This window comes from Pleurodeles waltl, chromosome 6, assembly GCF_031143425.1.
Source record: "Pleurodeles waltl isolate 20211129_DDA chromosome 6, aPleWal1.hap1.20221129, whole genome shotgun sequence".
In the NCBI taxonomy this organism is placed as follows: domain Eukaryota; kingdom Metazoa; phylum Chordata; class Amphibia; order Caudata; family Salamandridae; genus Pleurodeles; species Pleurodeles waltl.
Genome location: NC_090445.1, coordinates 839,428,988 through 839,450,393, shown reverse-complemented (window position 1 = coordinate 839,450,393; position 21,406 = coordinate 839,428,988). Strand labels below are relative to the sequence as shown.

At 43.6% G+C, this 21,406-nt stretch overlaps 1 protein-coding gene across 4 annotated transcripts in view; it reads right to left on the bottom strand.

The window, feature by feature from the left end:
* The window catches only part of LSR (lipolysis stimulated lipoprotein receptor), a 225,389-nt gene that overhangs the window by 186,092 nt on the left and 17,891 nt on the right, over positions 1 to 21,406 (bottom strand). For all 4 annotated transcript variants that reach the window (XM_069239546.1, XM_069239547.1, XM_069239548.1 and 1 more), the window contains exons 2-3: positions 14,674 to 15,015; positions 5,342 to 5,461 (exon numbers count right to left, since the gene is read on the bottom strand). In XM_069239546.1, coding sequence (XP_069095647.1) covers positions 5,342 to 5,461; positions 14,674 to 15,015 — 462 coding nt within the window. The remainder of the gene's footprint in view (positions 1 to 5,341; positions 5,462 to 14,673; positions 15,016 to 21,406) is intronic.

The window sequence follows — 21,406 nt, the reverse complement described above, 5'->3', positions numbered from 1 at the left end:
AAAAAGGCACATATTTGCACAAAGGTGGAATTGTGCAAGGATTAAGCCATTTAAGGAGGATATACTTCAACACAAACACATGATCACATGTTGGGTGATACCACATAATCCTTAAGTAGTACTACTGAATGAGCATGTTGGAGGAGGGGGTAATAAGACATTAGGGTACACTAAGCTAACATGGCTATCCCCTATCACCTGTTAGGCATGGCTAAATGCTGGATTACACTTTTTTGGTGTTTAAAAAAAAAAATGCTGCCCCTTAAAGCACCCCTACTAGAGTCACAGGGTGAGGGGTGTTGGAGAAAAGTGATGCTTAGCAACAGTCTTTTTTTTTTAAATGGAGAGCCACTGCCAATATGACATGAGGAAGGGGAACTGGAAACAGTTGGTATGTGCATGCCCAGTGTATCTATTAACCATATGCATTATTTCACCTGAAGGTGCTGCACTGTATATTTGAAGGTGACCCAAATGCAACTGGAAGGCCTGGGGAACTCAAGTGATCAGAGATCATGAGGAAACCAGGAAACTGATATTTGTCCTGTCAGGGTGGCCACAAGTATGACTAAATACTCATCCTTCACATGTAATGAAAGGGGTATGGGATTTAACAACCAGAGGTAGAAAATTCTGGTTTATTGAGACGGAGAGTAGATGTGGCATTTCTCCAGGAGACACAAATGGTCAAAGGGAATGTGACAAAGCAGAAAAGGAGAGGACAATCATATGCCACAAGGTTCTATTTCTTCTCCAGGGCAGCACTGATATGGATAAAGCCAGGAGTGCCATTTGAATCCACTAATTATTGCACTGACAGGGAAGGGCGATATGTGCTGGTTCAAGGGATGCTTACTGGCATACAAGTAGCAATGGCTTGTATATATGCTACAAATGTGGGATAGATAGTTATTTGAGTCCTAGATACTCCTGTGGTTCTTGGACATACAGGCCTAAACAGTAATGGGAGTAAATTACAACAGTTGCAGACATATGACTGGATAGGTCCACACCCCTGCTTGAACACTCCGAGTATACAGCTAACACAGGACTTCTAGGAATCATTGAGGAATGGGGCTGGAGGTAATGGATGGAGTGTGGGGGTAGGATGTTTGGAGGTAGAGAAATGGTATGCAGAGAGAATACCCCTTTCAGTCTCCAGTCAACGACTTGAAAGTACAACTTAATAAGTCGTGTGCTATCTTAAGCTTGGGGCATGTCACAACTATAGAATATATCCGACGATTTCATCAGACCATGATCCAGTATCAACGGCTATTTACTGGGGCAAGCAACTACTCCCTATTCTTACAATGAGACTTCCAGTGTCTTATTTGCACAAACCTACATTCAGGGACCCACTGGCTGACTCGATTCAGGATTACTTCCAAATTCATTATCACACAACTGCACATACAAATATGGAAAGGGGTTCCTTTAAGCAGTTAACTGTCTAAGCCAAGCAGAGGGTGCTAAGATGACATTTGAAGGGGAAATGACAGACTAGAAACCAAAACAGAGCTGCTTGACAGAGGGCTGCCAGATGCTCCTTTAACATGGCCTAAGTTACTTGAAACAAGAAGTATGCAACCACGATGGCCAAACATAGGTCCTCGCTATACAAAGCATATCTGATTTTCAATCATGCAAAGGCCAGCTGAACTGGAAGGCTCTTGTCTTGGATGATCCAACCAGGGCAGGGGTGTAGTCGTCACCCCATTCAGACTCAGGTCAGAGACAACAATGTTACAGTAGTATATACCCAACGGATATACACAGGATTGTGAAGAAGCATTACTGAAAGTTGTACATCAAGCAAACAGACGCTGGTGGGGTGCAGGAGTGGAGGTGCTTTTGGATTTGGTGACTCCGCTCACTCAGCTGTCTGCTGAACACAAAGAGGTTTTGAGCACTCCTATAAATGAATCTTAAATCAGACAAACTCAGAGGTGAGAAATCGGACACTACTAAAGAGTTAGCTGGGGGGGGGAATCAGCAGGTTGTGACAGGCTGACTGCTGAATTCTATCAAACATATAGGTACTGTTTGACACCTAAAATTTAGAGAGTGGCTGCTTACGACCATCCATGAGGGAGGTCTTTATTGCTTCAATCCTCAAACCAAAAGAGGGACAAACTTGACTTGACCTGTTATAGGCCACTATCATTGCTAAACCTAGATTATAAATTGCTAAGCAAAGCCCTACCTAACAGTTTACAATCTCACCTGAATAATTTGATTTAGGAAGACAAAAATCTTTTTATCCTCAACCGGAATACCTCCTACAACATTAAGAGATTTTACTGTGTACTAGTTAAAACCCTGACAGCAGAGTTCCCAGAAGCTGTTATGTAGTCTATTGACATTCAGATATTGTTAGTCACACTGTATTGGGAGTACCGGAGGGTGCTCATGGGACAGAGGAATATAGAAGACAGCTAGGACAGGTGGGTAGCATTGCAGTACACAAATGCCCAGGTAAGGGTGTGAACAGGCCATTGCATTTCTGAGGCACAGACAAAATATTGTGGACTAGACATGGAAGCTTGCTTTTGCTTTTGCTGATGCTATTCATTGTTGGCGGCTGAACCATTTGCTACCGCGGTTACAGCAGAAGCATGGGGGAAGGGCATATCATTGCGAGCCAGAGCATGTAATTCCACTTGATGCAGGTGACACTCTTATACATCCGTGATTTCATGTTTCTCTAAGACCCTCATCTCAACGATTTTGGGCACCCTACCAACATTACGAGCTAGATGGAAAGAAATTATAGGAAGATAATTTAGTGCTAAAGAATAAAACAGGTCTCTTGAACATATACATGCAATCTATAGAAATACCCGTTTCTGATATAGACAACTCAATTATGTACATCAGACAAATCTCACACCACATAGAATTAATATTATGATGCACACTGAAAATCTTAGGTGCCTCCTGTGCCCTGTCCGAGATGTAGTCTTGGTCCACATGGTTTGGGGCCGTCTCGTGATGGCCCACTTTTGTGTAGGGGTCACGAGTGAACTCGAGAGAACATTTAACATTAGGACTCTGAACAATACTGGGCTATGTTGGTATGTTTGATTAAAGTCAAACAAGGAGCTAATTTTCAGATTTAGCTTTGAGTATTGCCTGTCCGTGCCTCTACATTGTAATGCACTGGAGCTCACTAGAGGGCCCGACAATTAGTAGCTAGAAATGATAGGCAGAATAATTGGATTTAGCAGTAGGAGCAAAATCTCTATCCATATAGGGGGCATGGTGCAGTGCCCCAGGACACTGTAAGAGTGGAACAATACTCCAGGAGTGTTTTTTTTTTTTTTTTTTTTTAGGTCTGGCACTTACAAGGTAATCCGGTCGAAAGCCTTGATCACGCATGACTGGCCTACACAGGTAAAATCAAGTTACGTTTGGCATTTTAATGCAGCAAAGGTGGAAAAGTGCTGCATCAATGAGGAGTAAAATGTTTAAATGCTTTGAATGACCAGTGATACGGTACAACATAAAACAACTAAAAAGTGATATATTAAAAAAAGAAGAAGTGAAGTAAATAGAGAACGATGTAGTGCTAAGTAGTTAGCAACGTCACATTCAGTGCTTACAGGCAATGCTGCTCCGATGGAAAATGCACAAATACTTTTTCATGGCACAAAGCTAAATTCGCAAGAAAAGTAGAAAATCTTGCATCATCTATGGGTAGTCCAAGATCAGTCAAAGAGGTGACCTAAGCAGGAGGAGCACAGAACGACAAATAGGTCACTACAACAGACACATCTGCAGAGTCTCTGGCAGTGCAAGAAATTAATCAAAAACGTGGGCAAAGCAGGTGGTGGACAGGGAAACAGTGGCACAGGTAATAAAACGTGAAACCAGACTACACTTAAATGCCCAAGGAAGTGTCGGGCAAGTAACAAATACAGAAATTCAAGCACTGCACATTATTAGACCCATTAACCCCCACAAAGAGAAAAAAAGGTTCCCCAGGGATAGCGTCAGTTAATGGATGTAGCCAATAAGTAGTAAAAACACCACAAGGTAGTGGCAGATATAACAGGCAATGCCCTCGAACAATCCACATATATTTGAAAGAAACATGGAAATACCACAGAGAATGACAGAAGGCCAAACATGCATTGCCAAGGGACAGCAGCCAATAGTTAAAATAGCTCTATGGAGTCCACTGGAGAGAAGCACAGAAGTCACAGACAGTGATGCATAAGTTATAGAAATTCACAGCAAATGCTCTACAGAACATACCTAGGAGTGACAGAGGAGGTCCACTCCGAAGCAGCCCACATGGATTCACTGGCTACATGCTCTATGGAGTCCAATGAGGTGCAACACAAATACACTTTTACAGTTACAGGCAGCTAAATATTCTAAGGAGTACATCGAGGAGTAACCCCTGTGCGTGCACAAGAAACAAGCAGCTATGGTCTATGTTCTGTGAAGTCTGCTCAGGAACGAGACTGACAGCACTGGTTAATGTTCATTAGAGTCCATCTAGAAGCATAACAGTACAAGCCCACAGTCATGTGCTTGATAATGGTACCCATGAGAAATGCTCTACAGTCCTCTCATGGGTGATAAGAGAAGCAATCAAAATGAACTCAGTGGTTACAGACAGCCAGGTCCACAAAAATCACAAACTGGGTACAGACCTATAACAAATGAAAACGAAATAAACCAAAAATAAAGGGAAACAAATGATCAAATTACACGTCACTTATGGTCAACCATATCCATACACATCTCTCATGCACTTATCACTTATGGAATGCTCAGTGGATGCATTAGGTGGATTAAAGATGGTACTAGCACACTTGCAGTCATTAGCTACTATACTGGTCTCCTCTTACTCATGTTTACCTTTGCAGAGCAACGCAGAGCCGTTAGCAAGGTCTAGGCAATGAAGTGAGCAAGACAGAGCAAGGAGTCACGCACTGGTGTTGGTAGACGTAGCAGATCTGCATTTCCAGCATTAGACTATAGTGAACCTTACTGTGGGAATCCTCTGCCTGTGACAAGTATCATTGTTTCCTATTCAAGCATCATGGGGATTAGGAAAAATTATCCACATTGATCTCACTATACGGTCTAGATCAAACATGATGCCCAAGGTTACGGTCTAGATTTGTGAACATCTGCAACAAACATTTAGGTAGTCATGAGGTCAAATTACACCATGGGACAGTGGGCCTAATTTTTGTTACTCCACAAATGTAACAGTTATTGTGCATATATCCAACTCTATCACAAACAACAATAGGACAAAAGAAAAGATTTTTTGAAGCTTTTACCACTCACCGTGTAAAAAATAACAACATGTACACCTTACCTAGCACAATCAGTTCGGCATATGCTTCATTATTGCCCTGAAGATCCTGGGATGAAACTACAGAGCAGTAATAAACTCCACTGTCACCCCACGCGGTTTGGTCAATATTGAGGTCAGCATCTGGAAAGAGAAAGTGGGTTACGAAACAGCAAAAACTACTTTCAATGTCCTTAATGTAACACAACTACTGTTCACAACAAAGGTACTCATTGGTGGTTCTTTTTTCTGTGCATTCTATATGGGTATTTTCAGTCAGCTATTCGTCTTACACTACTTTATCTAAGCCATCTCTTATGCATGCACCAAGCAAGATGGTCCACTTCTTTAATATATCTCATGAACTGCTCAGCATTATCCTACATTTCACTAGTTAATGGTCCCCCACGTCTTCAAAAAGATTGATAGCGCTTAATATTGCACAGTGAAAAAGGTGTGCTTTCTGAATAGGGGACCATGCAAACATCCAAAGGAAGGAAAAAACAAGCATGTCCCACTAAGATGTAGGCAAACCAATATTTCTTTATTGCATGTAAGCATGAATAAAAAAGTACAAAACTTTAAACAGAATAGAATACCATAATACTGCGTTAGTCAGTTCGTCAATGGCTAACAACCCATTCTGTCTGTTGAAAAGCAGTTGATTGTAAACTGAAAACATGATAGATGAAAAAAATGCCCTTAAAGATATCAAAAAAATAACCTTTAATAACAAAATTGCACACTGCTTCATTTAAACTTTGCAAGAAGGTGTACATACGGTTTTGAAACATGTCAGACAGATATGCAGGAACTCTAAACAAGCATTGGCAAAGCCAACATGTCTCAGTAATGCGAGAGCTCTTGCTTTTGGGCAAGGTTGACAGAATTTATCCTGATTTTATTTAATTGGTTAAAACATCTGTTATGTGCTCTGCGTTGCTACAAAGAATATTGAATCAAGCTCAATGCAAAAACACAAATGATGTGAAAATAAATCAGTTAGGCAATTCGAACTAGAGGCTTTGACAGCCCTTTTTTATGATACTGAACTACATCGGTAAAAAGCAAAAACAATTCTTAAGTCACACCAAGGACATAAATGGCCAACCCATCATTGGGGTCGCCATCGTCCCTTGAGAACAGCACATATGAAGGTTATGATGAATAATGTAAAAAGTATTTGAAACCATGATTTACACGAAAGGCAATGGGCAACTGGAAGTACATAGCGGACGTTGCCGATTTATTAGGAGGTTTTAAGATTGCTGTTCCTAAGTGCTCTTTTGGTTTATCTGGCCTCAAAAATTCGTCATCTATCAAGGCACAAATGTGACTGCATTACCTGTGACAAATAGTTTTAAGGGCATCTGGGTTGTCTTTAGGTTGTGCGTAGTGGCACATTCTTTCTGGAAGTTCAATAAACCCCTCCATAAATAAGAATATTCAGGTATCCACTTTTAATACCTAAACAAGGGTATACCAGTTCGCTTATTTCTATGCGCAAAATGAAATGTTGGTGCATTTAGGAAGAGATGTACTCATGCCTCAAATTATGACGCAAGTTTAGCAATATTAAACAAATTGCACATGTACACTGTGAAGAGTGGCTTTCTGTAGAGGTTGTGTATTAACTTAACGAGTGACACTTCATGGCTTTGTTTGATCTTCCACAGTGTACTGGGGGGAGGAGGTGGTGGGGGTTGGAGTCATAGTCCAAGTGAGCCATAAACCAAACATTCCCAATCTTGGTCACCATCTTGGAGCGGGGTGCTTTTCAAAATAGCATGTTATATTCTACTCGTTATTTAATGTAGGTAATATTAGTAATTACTATGTCATCCTAATTAAAATTATTTAAACATTTGATTAACTGTGCATGCCTGCGTTATATTAAAAAAATATATATATATGGAAGCAAGACTGAAAGTGGTACAGAAAGAGGAATCCTCAACAAAACCTAAGCCATGGAAAGTAACACGGCGAAGATGCTGTGGTGTTTGTAGAATTTGCAGAAGTGCTCATGCACAAAGCATGCAGCTATCGGGGGAGACTGAGCTCAGTGTTAGGAAAGAAGCTCAAAAAAGTTCAAATCTTGGCAACAAAAAAATAAAAGAACCAAAATATGCACTATTCCACACAATTGCAACAAGAGATATGCAAGAATATACGGACATATTAATTATTTATAATCAAACAATGCATAGGCATGTGGGGAACACGTAAAGCAATGCCTTGCAGCATAAAATAGTTAGAATGGTGGGTAGATTGAGCAGAAATAGCACCAAAATAAAACAAGCAGAGATGAGGGAGGGGTTTGGGGGACAGGTCAAACAGCGAAGCAGGAGGGGGCTGGGTGAAAGAACAGGCACCTTCGGAAAACAGCACCTGACATTTGATCTTGGTCTTTGAATGCACAGCAAACGTGATGAGATAAGAACAAGATTTACAAGCCTGTTTACAGAAACAGAGCTGAGCTCTAAGGGAGTGAAAACAGTACTGATCATGTGATGTTCTTCTCAACAAAGAAAAAAGTAGTTCCTAACACAGATGCTAAAATGATGACCAGCGGATTGATATAGTACTCAATCCCTGCTCTCTGGAGGGTTAAACACATCAAGAGGCATGACAAATGCAAAGCATGGACAAATAGGGAAAAAGAATAGAAGAGTGCCGATTGAGCCAGCAAATGGAAAGCCTATGGGCGGGCTGGAGCCCACTAAGTATAAACAACATGTCTCAAAGAGCCCGCTCAAGCGATGTCTAGCTGAAACTCAAAAATGATATGTTATGCACAACACCATTCCAAGATGACTGCCCCCTGATGGACAAATTACTTACCTTCGATAACACCTTATCTGGTAGAGACTATATCTAGCTACAGATTCCTTACCATTGAATTCTCCCCAGGCATCAGACTAGATCTGGAAGATTTTTGTGAGCAGTGCCCCAGTAAGTGGCACTGATCAGCTCTGCATCTGTTGCTGGCATCGTCCGCGTAGGAAATAACATCCCGGGTGCTATATTTCTGCAGCGCAGGAGAACAGTCAGTTTCTTTTCACGACTTTCCAAACCAGAGGTGCAGAACTGATGTGTCAAAACTAAGGCCCTGAAAGGGGATTCCCTGCCCCTAGAAATCAGTTTACAGAGCAGGGAGGGTGGGCAGGCCGGTATGGAATCTGCAGCTAGATATAGTTCCTACTAGATAAGTAGTTACCAAAGGTTAGTAACTTGCCCATCTGACTGAGACTTCTAGCTAGAGATTCCTTACCTCTGACTAGATACGAAAACAATACCATCCCCGGAGGTTGGCCAGTAGACCAAGTTCAAATAAGAAAATCCTCCAGGACCGAATGGGCAAAGTGCCTGCCCCTACGAACTCGAATGCCCAGGCAGTAGTGTTTGGTAAACGTGTGCAGAGCTGCCCACATTGCCGCTTAATAGATGTCAAGGACTGGAACTCCACATGCTAACGAAGTGGTTGCAGCTTTAGCTCGAGAACAGTGAGCATACAAACCCTTGGGTTGGTATCTGGCCAGTGCGCAGCAGCTCTTAATGCAGATTACAACCAATCTGGAGAAGGCCCACTTCTGCCCTGCCCGATCGTTCTCAGCACCCACATAACTGACAAAGACTTTATCATCCACCCGGAACTCTTTTGTACACTCAAGCAAGAACGCCAACGATCTTTATGGGTCCAGTCGGTGGAGTCTCTCCTCTTTCTTAGAAGGATGTGGGGGGTGCATACAAAGTAGGCAAAGTGATGGACTGGCCTACACAAAAAGGCACAACCACATTGGGCAGAAGAGGCCCTGGTGCAAAGCACCACTTTGTCAGGATAGATACAAAGGCAAGGCGGCTTAGGTGATAAGGGATGCAGCTAGCTCACCCTGAGGCAGATGTAATTGGCACAAAGAAGGCTGTTTTCAATGTGAGAGGCCTGATAGGACAATTATGGAGAGGCTTGAAAGGAATGCACATCAAAAAAATTCAGAACCAAATTCAGATCCCATTTGAGCATAATGGATAGGGAGGGAGGAAAGAGAAGTGCTAGACCTTTGAGGAAACTATGTACAATAGGGGACTTAAAAAATGAAGGCTGACCAGGCAACCTTAAAAAAAAAAAAAAAAAAAAAAAAAAAAAACAATTACATAAAAAAAAGAAACAGGGAGCAAAAATAGCAAACAGATATCCCTTAAGACTGCCTACAGCAAAACCCAGCTGGGCAATGGGGGGGGGGGGGGGGGGGGGAGGGAGGTGGATGAACAATAGGACCTCAGAGAGAGGGGTAAGGGGATAGACCGGGAGGGAGGTGGGACGGTCAACAGACTTGTCGGTGCACCATGCACAAATCTCTTCCAACAGGCATATACCATTCTGGTGGAAGGAGGGACGTCTGGCTGCCAAGATCACATTACAGACTGCTGGAGGAAGATCAAAAGCTGTCAACTGCTGCCGCTCAATCTCCATGCAAGGCAGCAGACAGGGTTGGGTGAAGAACCCTCCCCTGCTGGTGCAACAGAAGATCCTCCCGAAGTGGAACCAGACTCTCTGTGCCCCGTCCAGAGCCACAAGGATCACCTGGGCCCGTATGTCCCCTACAAGTCCAACAGTACCAGCCAGTCTCCTGGGTCCAGAGCAGACAAAACTCAAGCCATAGTGAGCATCTTGAACTTCTTCTTCTTGAGGAAGAGATTGAGGGATCAAAGATCTAGGATAGGACGAAGGCCAGTGTCCATTTTAGGAACCAGAAAGCAGCGGGAAAAGCAACAGCCTACTTGTGGCACTGGAAGTAGAAGGGTTTAGATGCTGCTGCAGCGGTACTGGGGGGGGGGGGGGGGGGGCAGCAGCAGACTGACCAGATCACTGGCCACCTGACCCACAAGGTCAGAGGGTCCCACGCCCTGGCAATGCAGAGGTGGGTCACCATGTGTGTCACGGTGGCTAGCTGGGAATTGGCACAGTTGGGTAGAAGACATTCCGCGATACATTGCCACAAAAAGGGCAAAAGGCAGACCGGAGAGATGGGCTGGGGAGGGGCGAGGTACTGACACAAGGCAAAAGGATCTGAATGTAGTCTGAGAATCCTTGAAGCGTTCGAGCTCCAAGTCTGCTTTCTCACGAAGAGATGGGTGCCATCAACGGGCCTGTTGATCAAAGAAGCCTGGACATCTCCCGAAAAGCCAGACTTCGTCAGCCAGGTGTGACACCTCAGGGCCACTCTTGTAGAAACCGCTATGCCTAGTGAGTTGATCGTGTGAAGCCGCAATGAATTGTGAACTTTGCTGTCTCTCCCAACATAAATAGCTTGAGAGAGTACAGGCCAAGCCTCCTCCAGGACCTGCAGCAGCAACTGCGCATCCGTATCCCACAGTGCATGGGTATAATGGCCCAGAATGCAATCTATCTGGGGGAGCAGCAGGGAATGCGCCTTGGGCAGTAGGGGCATGGACCCCCACGTTCTCAGGTTTGGGGTGTTGCATCAGGAAACTTGGGTCACCACGTGCGGGGCAAAAGGTGGTGGGCAATCGTGATATTCACAGGAGCTCCAGTGCTGGATTTGGACCAGGAACCATGTAGGATGTCAGTGGGGGTATCACTCCAAGGGAGTCTTGACGGCCACTAGGGTTTGTTTAAGGTCCAGAACCTCAGACGCCCTCCTCATCAACACAGCATAAGAAGCTACCTTCTCTGTAGACATGATGAGGGAGAAAGCCTGGCGGTGTCCAGTCCGCTGGCTTATCCCTAAATCGTCACGCCAGCCCATTTCAGATTCATAAGGCTGCTATTCTAAAGGGTCTAGCTAGCCCTCCCATTCATCCCCGAGACCTAGCCCAGAGATGTAAGTCTCAGGACCTGAATGAGGAGGCAAAGCTGGTGCTGGAGTCTGCATCAGGTGACAGCCATCCAGCGTTATGTCAGAGATAACAATGAGGACGGTGCTGGCGAGGGCGGAGCCGGGAGCGGTGGAACCGGCATCCGACACAAACAAAATGGTTTGACCGGCGCCGGTCCGGACCCACGACTGGATCCTTGGGAGCCCTTTGGAGCACGAGTCGGAGCCGCCAGCGAGGAACCCAAAGAAACCCCTCAACCCCGGCAGGGCCAGAAGGTCCTCCAGCAGGGCCTGTCTGCCCAAATATGAAGCACATGGCCTCAAAGTTCTGAGTTGTGCGGGGGTTGATCTGGCTCCTAGAAACTTGGGGAGGTGCAGTGTCAGCACTAGTTCCGCAGAAAGAGGCCTACAGTGTCAACGCTCCCGCCGAGGGTGAAGTCGAGCAGCCTTTCAACTTCTTCGATTTTTTCCTTGTGCCCTGAATTACCTGATCGCCCTGAGGACTTCAAATGGGACGACTACTACTTTGGACTCCGTGACCAGACCCTGGAGTCTCACATCCAGGGCCACCATCAGCTTTACGGACCACTCCCTCAAAGCCTTAGGATGCAAGACCCGGCACTCGGACCACAACTTCAGGTCGTGGTCGTGCTCCAAACACATGAGGTGCTGATTCGTCACAGACACTGCTCGATGACGGGACCCGCAGGGCCTGAAACCTGTCTTCCTAGTAGACATTCCGCGATACACAAGGAGAAAAGATCTCAAAAAAAGCTTTACGGAAAAAAAAGAAAAAAAAAGCCAGTCAAACAATGACTATGGGGTAACTCTCTTCAGATGAGCACCGTCTGGCACAGAAAGAAAAGAACTGACGTTAGTGTGCCTGAGTGGCACCTATATAGGACCCGCAACATCATTTCCTGCGCGACGATAGGCACGGAGCCAATCAATGGCACCTATTGGCATGCAGGGGTACAGCTCAAGAAAATCTTCTGGCTCCACTCTGATGCATGGAAGAATTCAAAAACAAGGAATCTGCAGCTACAAGTCTATCAGCTATGTTTAATTTTCACTATGTAAGCATGTGCCCGTCATGCTTAGGCTGCTATTTCTTTCCAAATGTCTTCTTTAAACTTTAATAATACATGCTTTTTTAACTTTGTATATGTATTTTAGTGTGGATGGGAAAGGCAGTGAATGTAAGAATAGATGACCTGTATGACGTGTACCTAAACTCACAAGACTCTAGACACAGGCAATTATAATTCAGGCTATTACCATATCTTGATTTTTATTTCATGGAATCCCAAACTCGATGTTTAAGTATTTTTTCATGTCTAGAATCATACTGGTCATGAAAAAAATACCTCCCTTTCTGAGGTATTCATAACCAAATCTCTCACAGACTACTAAATGCTAGTGTGCTTATTTATACGCACAAAAAGAGTATTTATTTGCCTGAAAATTTATTATGATAACTTATCGAGGGTACTTTTCAGCAAGAAAATGTTGAGGTGATGAAAACTTTTTTAAAATACCAAATCCCATTTAGATCACATTTTACATAAAACCTGCTCCTGGGATGTCCAATCTGCTGACACAGGTGGTCTCTAATCTCACATCTCCTGAAGACGGAGGTATCAATTGAAGTAACGTGTACAGAGCCTTTAATCCTCAGAGCTGCTTCACAGTCAGTCTCACCGCAGAAAGCGCACTTTCAAGTATTAGTGTGGGCTTCTGTTTGACCTCACAAAATGCGCTTGACAAGAGCCAACAAGAAAGGGTTTACTTATTCTACTGTACTTGATTTTATATAACGCTATTTAAAAAAAAAATACTAAGCACAATTTGAAATCATGGTATCAAACAGCTAGATGGAAGAACAAGGGTCGGCATGGTGCTCCACTACAGACTTGTAATGCAACCACGCTGAAACTCATGAAGCTGCCTAGGAATAACCACTTGCCCACTACCAATAACAATTAAAAACATACTTAACTCACTATCTATAATGAGAATCAGTGGACAATTAAGGTAAGAAATATTTGGTCAGCAGATTAACAGTGCAACTTTTGGCATAAATATCGAACAGCATATTTTACAACACAGTTCCTGAGTAGGAACATGTTTAATTGTGTCAAAGATTGCAACTGCACTAGTGAGTAAATGCAAGGAGTATCTCCTCTGTGAAACAGAGCACAAATCTTTCAGCATGAAGTATTAAATATAATTAAACCACTTTCAACAGCACTGCTTAACTTTTAGTCAAATCACAAAAACTCTTACTTGTCTGCGTCAACACTAGCTCAAAAACAAAAATACCATATATGGAAGGCAAAACAATACCGCAGAGGTTAAAGGATGCAGCATGTGATAATTGTCTTGGAAATGTCAAGTACATGGTTGGAAGTAACTTTACTGTACACAAACAAGGTATTATTTCAATGCCTAAACTGTAGCAAGGTAATCAATGATAACTTAAAACAAAGCTGTGGATCCTCGTTTGTTTTTCAGTTTATGCATGTTCTTGCTCTACTGCGTTGAACAGAATTTAAAATGTTAACACTGGAGAACATGTTGAGTGTAAACAAGTTTCTTGTTATAAAAAAATTATAGAAAATGACCTTCTGATTAAGTGAGCTAGGCCCGCCATAGCACTCCCTCCATCATATAACATGGATATCAAGTCTGAAGAGACTGAACTGGTCAAGAGGACCGATAAAGGGATATTATGCAAGCTGTGCATCTCTAGGGCAACCTCTTAATAGTAGCAAAGTAATGAATGCCAACTTAAAACAAATATGTTGATCCTCGTTGGTTTTCTAATTAATGTGTGTTCTTGATCTAGTAAAATGGTTCTTAAAATGTGGTCCATGTACCCTTGGTTGTCCGCAAGCCCTATTCAAGGGGGCAGTGACTGTTACAGAAATATTAAAATACATTCAAATAAAGCATATATAAATAAAGAAGTAAAATCGAAAATTTGGAAACGTTTTTTATATGTGATTGTCACTAAACAAAATATTTGAGCATTAGTTTTATAGTTTGTGTTTTTTTTGTGTATCGTTTTGAAGTACAAATCAAAGAAATTGCTATGGCCCCAGCTCTCAGGGACACCTGGGGGGGGTCCTAGGATTCTAGTAATGATTCAGGGGGAGCCCACAAAAGTTAAAAGGTTAAGAATCTCTGCTCCACTACGCTGATATGCATATAAAATATTAACACTGTAGAACATGCTGAGTTCAAACAGGTTTCTTGTTAGAGTTATACAAATGAATAGAAAATTAGAAATGACCTTCAGACAAACGAACCAGGCCGCCATCGGACTCCCTCCATCATATAACATGGATATCAAGTCTGGAGAGCTTGAACTGGTCCACAGGCGCCCATTAATATCACATCTGATGTCAAAGATAAGGGGTACTATGCAAGTTTCACATCTATCATACCACATACAAAGCTAAATTCAATCTCTTAAACTACAATGGCAAATTAAAAGGCGTTCGTGAAAAAACATACTGTTTGAAATGGTGATTCGACGACCTTGGTAGAATTCCCCCAGAGTGACAGCGGAGCCCTGTTTAGTGGCAATCACTCGGACAGTCCTTGTGTTATCCTGGCACTCCACATAAGGATTATATCCTGGGCTGTTCGCCTGTAGTACACTGTTAATTTGAGTGTCTTGGCTGGTTGGATTTAAAGCATCTGTAAGCCGGCTCCTGCAGTAAGATTTGTATTTCCACACGACAATAGGAGGTTGAGTGGCAGAGGTTTGATAATTGCACTGTAATGTGACTGGCTGGAATAAAATTACCACGTTGAATGGATTGGGAACTGAAACTTGAACTGCAGTTGAAGAGTCTACAAGAAATATAAAAAAATACAGATTATAAAAGGTTATACACCACAAAGACATAACGCATTAATGTTATCATATAGAACAACTTACAAATCTTATTGAACATAGAGGAATTAAGAAAAATAGTATCTCCCTTTTGAAAAGTTGTGCTACAAGTGCAAAATGTGATGGTTAACCTGCCTTTTAAAGAATGTAAAGTTTCTAATATAAGTATCATGTAAGTGATGATATAAAGCAAGTATAAGAGAGAGTTCATCTAAGTTTGTCACAAAAGAATACTTCAGTATTGGACTAAATTTTGCTTGCACAATTGTATTACGGATTTACAGAAGCAATGATGCTGTAGTCAACGTTAGACTGAGATGGTCCTATAATAAATAAAGGGTAATGCAGTAGCCCGTTCGCCATCCAATTTAGCAGAAAGTGGACAGACATTCTACAAGTCATCAGTTATTTCAATTACCAAAACAAAATGGATTCAGCAGGTGAGGCCACTTTCAGAGGACAGAATGCACAGCTGCGTGGCGAGAAGGATGGAATGGAGAAGCTCAGATTATTTTTTCAGGCAGTTTAAACTTGGAACACAAGAATACATAATGTATTTAACTCTCTAGGCTCACACTAGAAGAAGGAAATATGTAAATCTTAATTTTCATGCACCTAAAGCGGTGTACACAGAGAATGCATATCCTGAATTTTCAGTTCTTGAAATTCACTGACAAATAAACCACACTATGAGGTACTTCTTGAGAGCACATACACTTTATTTTCTGGTTATTTTTTCCTGGGTGATCTTTTTGTTGTGTTTACCTGGCCATACCGAAATAAGACAAAAACCATACTTCTTTTTCTCTACGGCAGAAAGAGAGGATTGGTTAGGTTTTTGAGGTGTTTTTTTCAGTCCCTTCTTACTTGCATTGCAAGAGAGTTGAGCGAGGCAATCCACACACGGCTCGTAAGTTCAACACAAGTCAAATACCACTGGCTTTGCTGACCAGCTGCATATCTCTCTTAGCAAGCCACTGCAAACGTATCAATGTTGTGCTTATGAGAGAGCAGCATGGGTACTGCCTTCAATGCTCTGAAAAGGGCTCTGGCAACTTCGCCCAGTGTCCTACATTTCCTGATGCAGGTTGCCAGTATCAGTTCCCAGGCCCCAATCATTTAAAGTACACACTTTTTAAGCCTCCAATTGCCCCTTTAGTCAAATGTGTACCACCATCATCTGATGTGATGGTGGGAGGGGTTAAAAGGGAGTAGAGAAGATGAGTGGTGTCTAGGGATACAGTAGGGGTGCTGCTCATTCCTGCGTTGTAGGAAAAGGTCTGCGCACATATCTAAGGGAACAAACATTGGTTCTTCTGGGAGTGCAAACATTCATGGTACAGGGACTTCTAGAATATGAAAATGGGATCGTGTGTGTTTACACCATCCCTCTATTTCTTTTAGTTTCCTTCATAACGTCGCAGGCTTCAAATGAAGACTAAGGTTTCAGCCCTCTTCTAAGTAAGTGTTAAATGTAGCCTTTTGGAAACGTGCACTTCAGATTACATCTCAAACTAACCAGTGACTGCAGAAGTTCCAATTAAACCGTGCTTGGGAATCAAAAGAATCTGTCAAGGAATTAGGAGTCAGGTCCAGGAAGTGAGAAATCTACTTTCTCAACTATGCAAACAAAAAAAAAACAACAAAAAAAAAAAAAACCTGGTATACCCGTTTCAAACCGCTCCAAAAACGGTGGAAGTCAACTTTCTTTACTGCTACTAAGCAAACTAAGTACTGTTTCCTCTCATGATTGATGTTATGTTTGCATTGTTTCGCCTATAAGATTTTAAGCATGGGATGCAGATACAGACATCAGGATTCAGCATTTTAAGTTCAACCAATAAAACCTGTGCACAGTGCCAAGTGCCAACTCTAATCTTTGGTTTAAACGGGAAAAAAGTTCTAGGTAGGAAAGCAAATGACAAGTTTACTTTTAATTATAAGCTCAGATCCGACCTAAATTATACTGCCATGAGGTCTACTACCCAGAACTGTTGTAACACTCAATCGGGTGAGTGTTGGGAAGACATGACACCTGTTGCCTTGTCGAAAGTGATGCTCTCACTGATTAAGCATTCAGTACAGAGCAAAGGGGCAGGCAGTGGCCATAGGCTCCTTAAACAAAAGGCTAGAGGCTTAGTCAGCCTTAAAAACCTTTTACCTCTTCTGATTTAGGGAGTACGCATACAGTTCTCCATCCTCTGCAAGGGATGGGGATCTCAGGATGAATTCAGATCAGGATGCCCAGGTCTCTGCTGCATTCAAAAGCAGGTTAAGTTGTAAATAAGTAGGCTAAACCTCCTCCACTTTTTGATACTTTCAGTAAACTTTGTAGGTCCTTTTTATGGGCGAACACAAAGCGCTCCATCCATTCTGTAATCTCTCTTTGGTCTTCATACCACACCCATGTCACGTCAGTCACTTACATTGGTTTGTGGGCTTGCCTTTTAAAATCCGCTTGCTATAATTTGTGAAAGGCATGCATACGTCATGCCTTTTCCGGTGTTTAGCCGACTTACACAGCACCGGTAAACTACTCAAAAACATACGAGGCTCGATGTTTTCAGCCTGGGGTCCAGACTACTTTTATCTGTTTATTTTCCACGCAACGTGATCACGCTGCGTTTTTTTGCTTTGCAATGCTAATAGCTCTAACTCGAGCAAATGCGAGACCCGTTGCATTGAAAATTCTTGTTTAGCAATGCAGCTGCACCACGGAAAGTACCCTTAGACCGAAGAGGTGCAAAAGCACTAGGATAATCTAAGGTCTCAGACTTGTGACCTGTTCAACATGAGGACAATTATATCTCTGTTACCACCTGGAAAGCACTGTATAAGGCTCGGGTGTCCGTGAGAAAGCAGAGGTTTTCATCAAGATAGACAAGACGGTTGGGAAGTTGAGGGATTGTTTATAGAGTTGCGATTTGGTTTGGATCGTTACACACCGTTTATAGAACAATGAACGACTGCTGTGAAGTGAGAATCCAAGGCTGACAGCTCACAATCACCTTGGGGTGGGTTAATTTTGGATGATGTCCTGGAACACTGAAGGGTTAAACAACAAAATCAAGAGGGTGGTCATTCTGCACTACACAAAACAACACTACCCTGCGATAACGATGCTAACGGAAACCCACCACTTTCCAACAAATACAACTTCTGGGAAGATATGGATGTACAAAGGAGTTCCACATGGAGTTTACATGGTGCCCCAGTTAGTCACTATTTTGTCCCATATGTTTCCACTCCTGGTTCTGTGATCTACGTCAGATTGTTCTCAGTTTCTGGAAAGTTGGGAGCTCGGCCCTAGACCTTTATATTGGTTTATATCCACCAACATGCCAAGGTGAACGGAGTAAATTGACTGCTGAGACTTCATTGGGCATTGGTGTCATAAAGACTATAAGGCAGTATTGCCAGCGAATAAGACCCATCAAGTGGGAAGTTGCAATACCACATAATACACAACGCCCTTGCCAACCTGTACAGCTTTCCTGGGGTTACTAGACCTTTGGAGAATACGGCATCCTATGGGAACAGGACTCAGTTCTCTGCTATCCATCATTCGTTTTCCAGTACAGACTAATATTTAATCCCATGCAAATGTGTTAACTGCGTCACTGGCACCCATGTCCTCTCAGATGTTTGGCAGATCACGCAGCAGTTGAACTAATTTTAGGATGAGTGTGCATTGCTCCAGGTAATAAGAGGCTGTATGCCTGGTGAGTCACCAATGGCACATTCTCTCATTACCTAAGAAGACACATAGTCGTGCTTAAAGTTTTATAGTCTCACCTGCAGGGACAATAGGGAAGCCCATAAACTGTTATATGAGGGAAGGCATACCAGACTGGACAAAAAAAATTACAGAGGAGTTTCTAATGAAACGGGAACAGATTGTATGTGGCTCAATAGGGATTATTCCTCCATTGAGTAGAAGCCTTGCATTGCCAAAGGGAAGTCACCTAGTATCTAACCTGCCCTTGAAACAAGTGATAATAAATTGCACGAGGGGGGCCTACCCAGAATCGCAAGGTCAAGTCTATGAACTCATAGACTAAGTTATTGCCAAGGCTAACAACAAGCAAGAAGCCTAACACCAGTGGATAGCAAAGGGGGAAAATGTTTCAGACATACAGCCACAGCACTCCACAGCTGCCTGATGTAGGCAAAGGGCGAGTTGTGCACACAGCAGCAGAACTAAAAAAAAAAAAAAAAAAAAAAAAAAAAAAAAAAAAAAAAAAAATTATATATATATATATATATATATATATATATATATATATATATATATATATATATATATATATATATATATATATAATATATATATAGGGTGAGCTTGCTAATCTCACTCTACTAATATAGGGTAAAAAGGATCCATTCACGACTACTGATCACTACATGGTATGCTGCCAGGAGGCGTGGCATGAGAGCCAACATAGCGGGCACTTAATTGTGCATTTCTGCTCCAGCCCAACAATATCCTGGTTGCACCATGAGCCTGGGGGATACACTGGTGCCCCTGCCTGATACCTGGGACCCCCACTAGCCCCCCTCAGAGCTGCTTCATGGCAACAGCTTACTGTCTGGGACATGCCACGCAGTGCGGAGACGGCCATTAGTGTGAGAGAAACATAGCTGCGCCCGAGGGGGATGGTTGACCACGAGACGCTGACCCTGCGGAGCCCAGTATGGCGGGCGGGACAGCGGGGACCCGCCCGTCTCCCAATAAGGGACTGAAAAGGGCCTGGTGTGAGACATGGTGGCTTGGCGGAGTGCTGAAGCCCCATGGAGGTCCAGGTGAGCAGTCCTTCTGCTGAGCGCCAGCCCAGATTATACAAGGACGCAGCCAGGCCTCAAAGAGTGCAGGAAGGCTGCAGACAACTCAGCTGTTCGCAGGCCAGTTGCTGCAGGGCCTGATATATGGTACTGTTGCAGACACCAATGGGAGCAGCAACACTAACTGGGGCTTTATGAGCTAGTTGCAGCCCGCAGGAGAATCAAGAGCCCCTGAGAGCCTTGGACCATTGCAGAAGGTGTGGCAGCCCGACAAAGTGATTACATGCACAGACCTTGGCGGTGTGCATGCACAGAATGTGACGACCTGATGGGTGGCTGGTGGGGACAAAGGGCCTGCATGTGTGTGAGCCTGGGTCTCTTCATAAAGCAGTCTAGAGCAGAGACTAATTGCCTGTGAGAGGATTGAAGGACGGTGCCCCTGCGTACCCATGTGATATCTGCACATCTCAACGAGCTGGCGTGCCTGCTGTTGATTTGGGATTCGGTACACACAAGCCACTTTGGGACTGGGCCCTTGGCTGTGGAGTCCTTGTTGCCACCCCATCTCCCCAGTGACTGCGGTAAGTCATAGAGACGCCGTACCAGCATCAAGGACTGAGACAGCTGGTCCTGACTTAGGGGTCTGTTGCCAGCCCTGTTGGGCTTAGAGACTTCTGTTTGCCCCTACGTTGCCCACTTGTTTCTCAAAGTGAACCTGTGGCGGGGACACCCCCCCTCCCCCCACAACCTCGGATTACCATTGCAGACTGGGCATCTACTCTCTGTAGCTGAGTGCCTGACACTTGGAACGCCCTCTCTGGGTATCTTAGACCAGAAGACTAACTGAAGACAGAAGCAGCTGTATCTTGTGTCGGAGAGAAGATGACTGGGGGACATGGGCCTTGGCTAGAAGACCACACAGTTTTGGTTGGTACAGGGTGAAGGAAGTAAGACCCTCCAAGAACCAGAACGTACAGGAAAGGGTGGAAGCATTTCAAGCAGCAGCAGAAATTGCAGCACAGGCTGGATCAAAATCAGAGATCGGCTCTCCATCGGAGCGACAATCAGCAGACTCAGAAACTGAGTGATCAGCCTTAAAAAGAGGTCTCCTTGTGATGACCCCCACAGTCTGTTGATGAACTGGTCTGACTCAAAGGTAACATGAACAATTTGTTAAATGTCCTTTGTCCTCAATCCTGTTTTCGAGGGACCGCTGGCAGGTGCAGGGGCTAACTCCAACCAACACCTGCCACCTAAGGAAGGACTGCACATACTCCACGGCGCTACACATGAGAGGTGAGGTAACTTCCTACACCCAGGTCTCCTGAACAGTTAAACTGTGGACTTAATGTAGACCTTGATGACGGCCTTGACTTACCCCCGGTAAGCACATCACACGTGGGCCGCAGAGGATCCAGAGTCTCAGACAGCATTTGCCAACACCCTACCACTTGACCTGTCCTAAGAGCCTAGCCTATGACTGTTTATTGGTTACTGTAAGTTTTGGCAGCTGGCCGTTGCGCCCTAGGGATCGGGAGTTTGATGTTGGGATAACTATTACTGTGT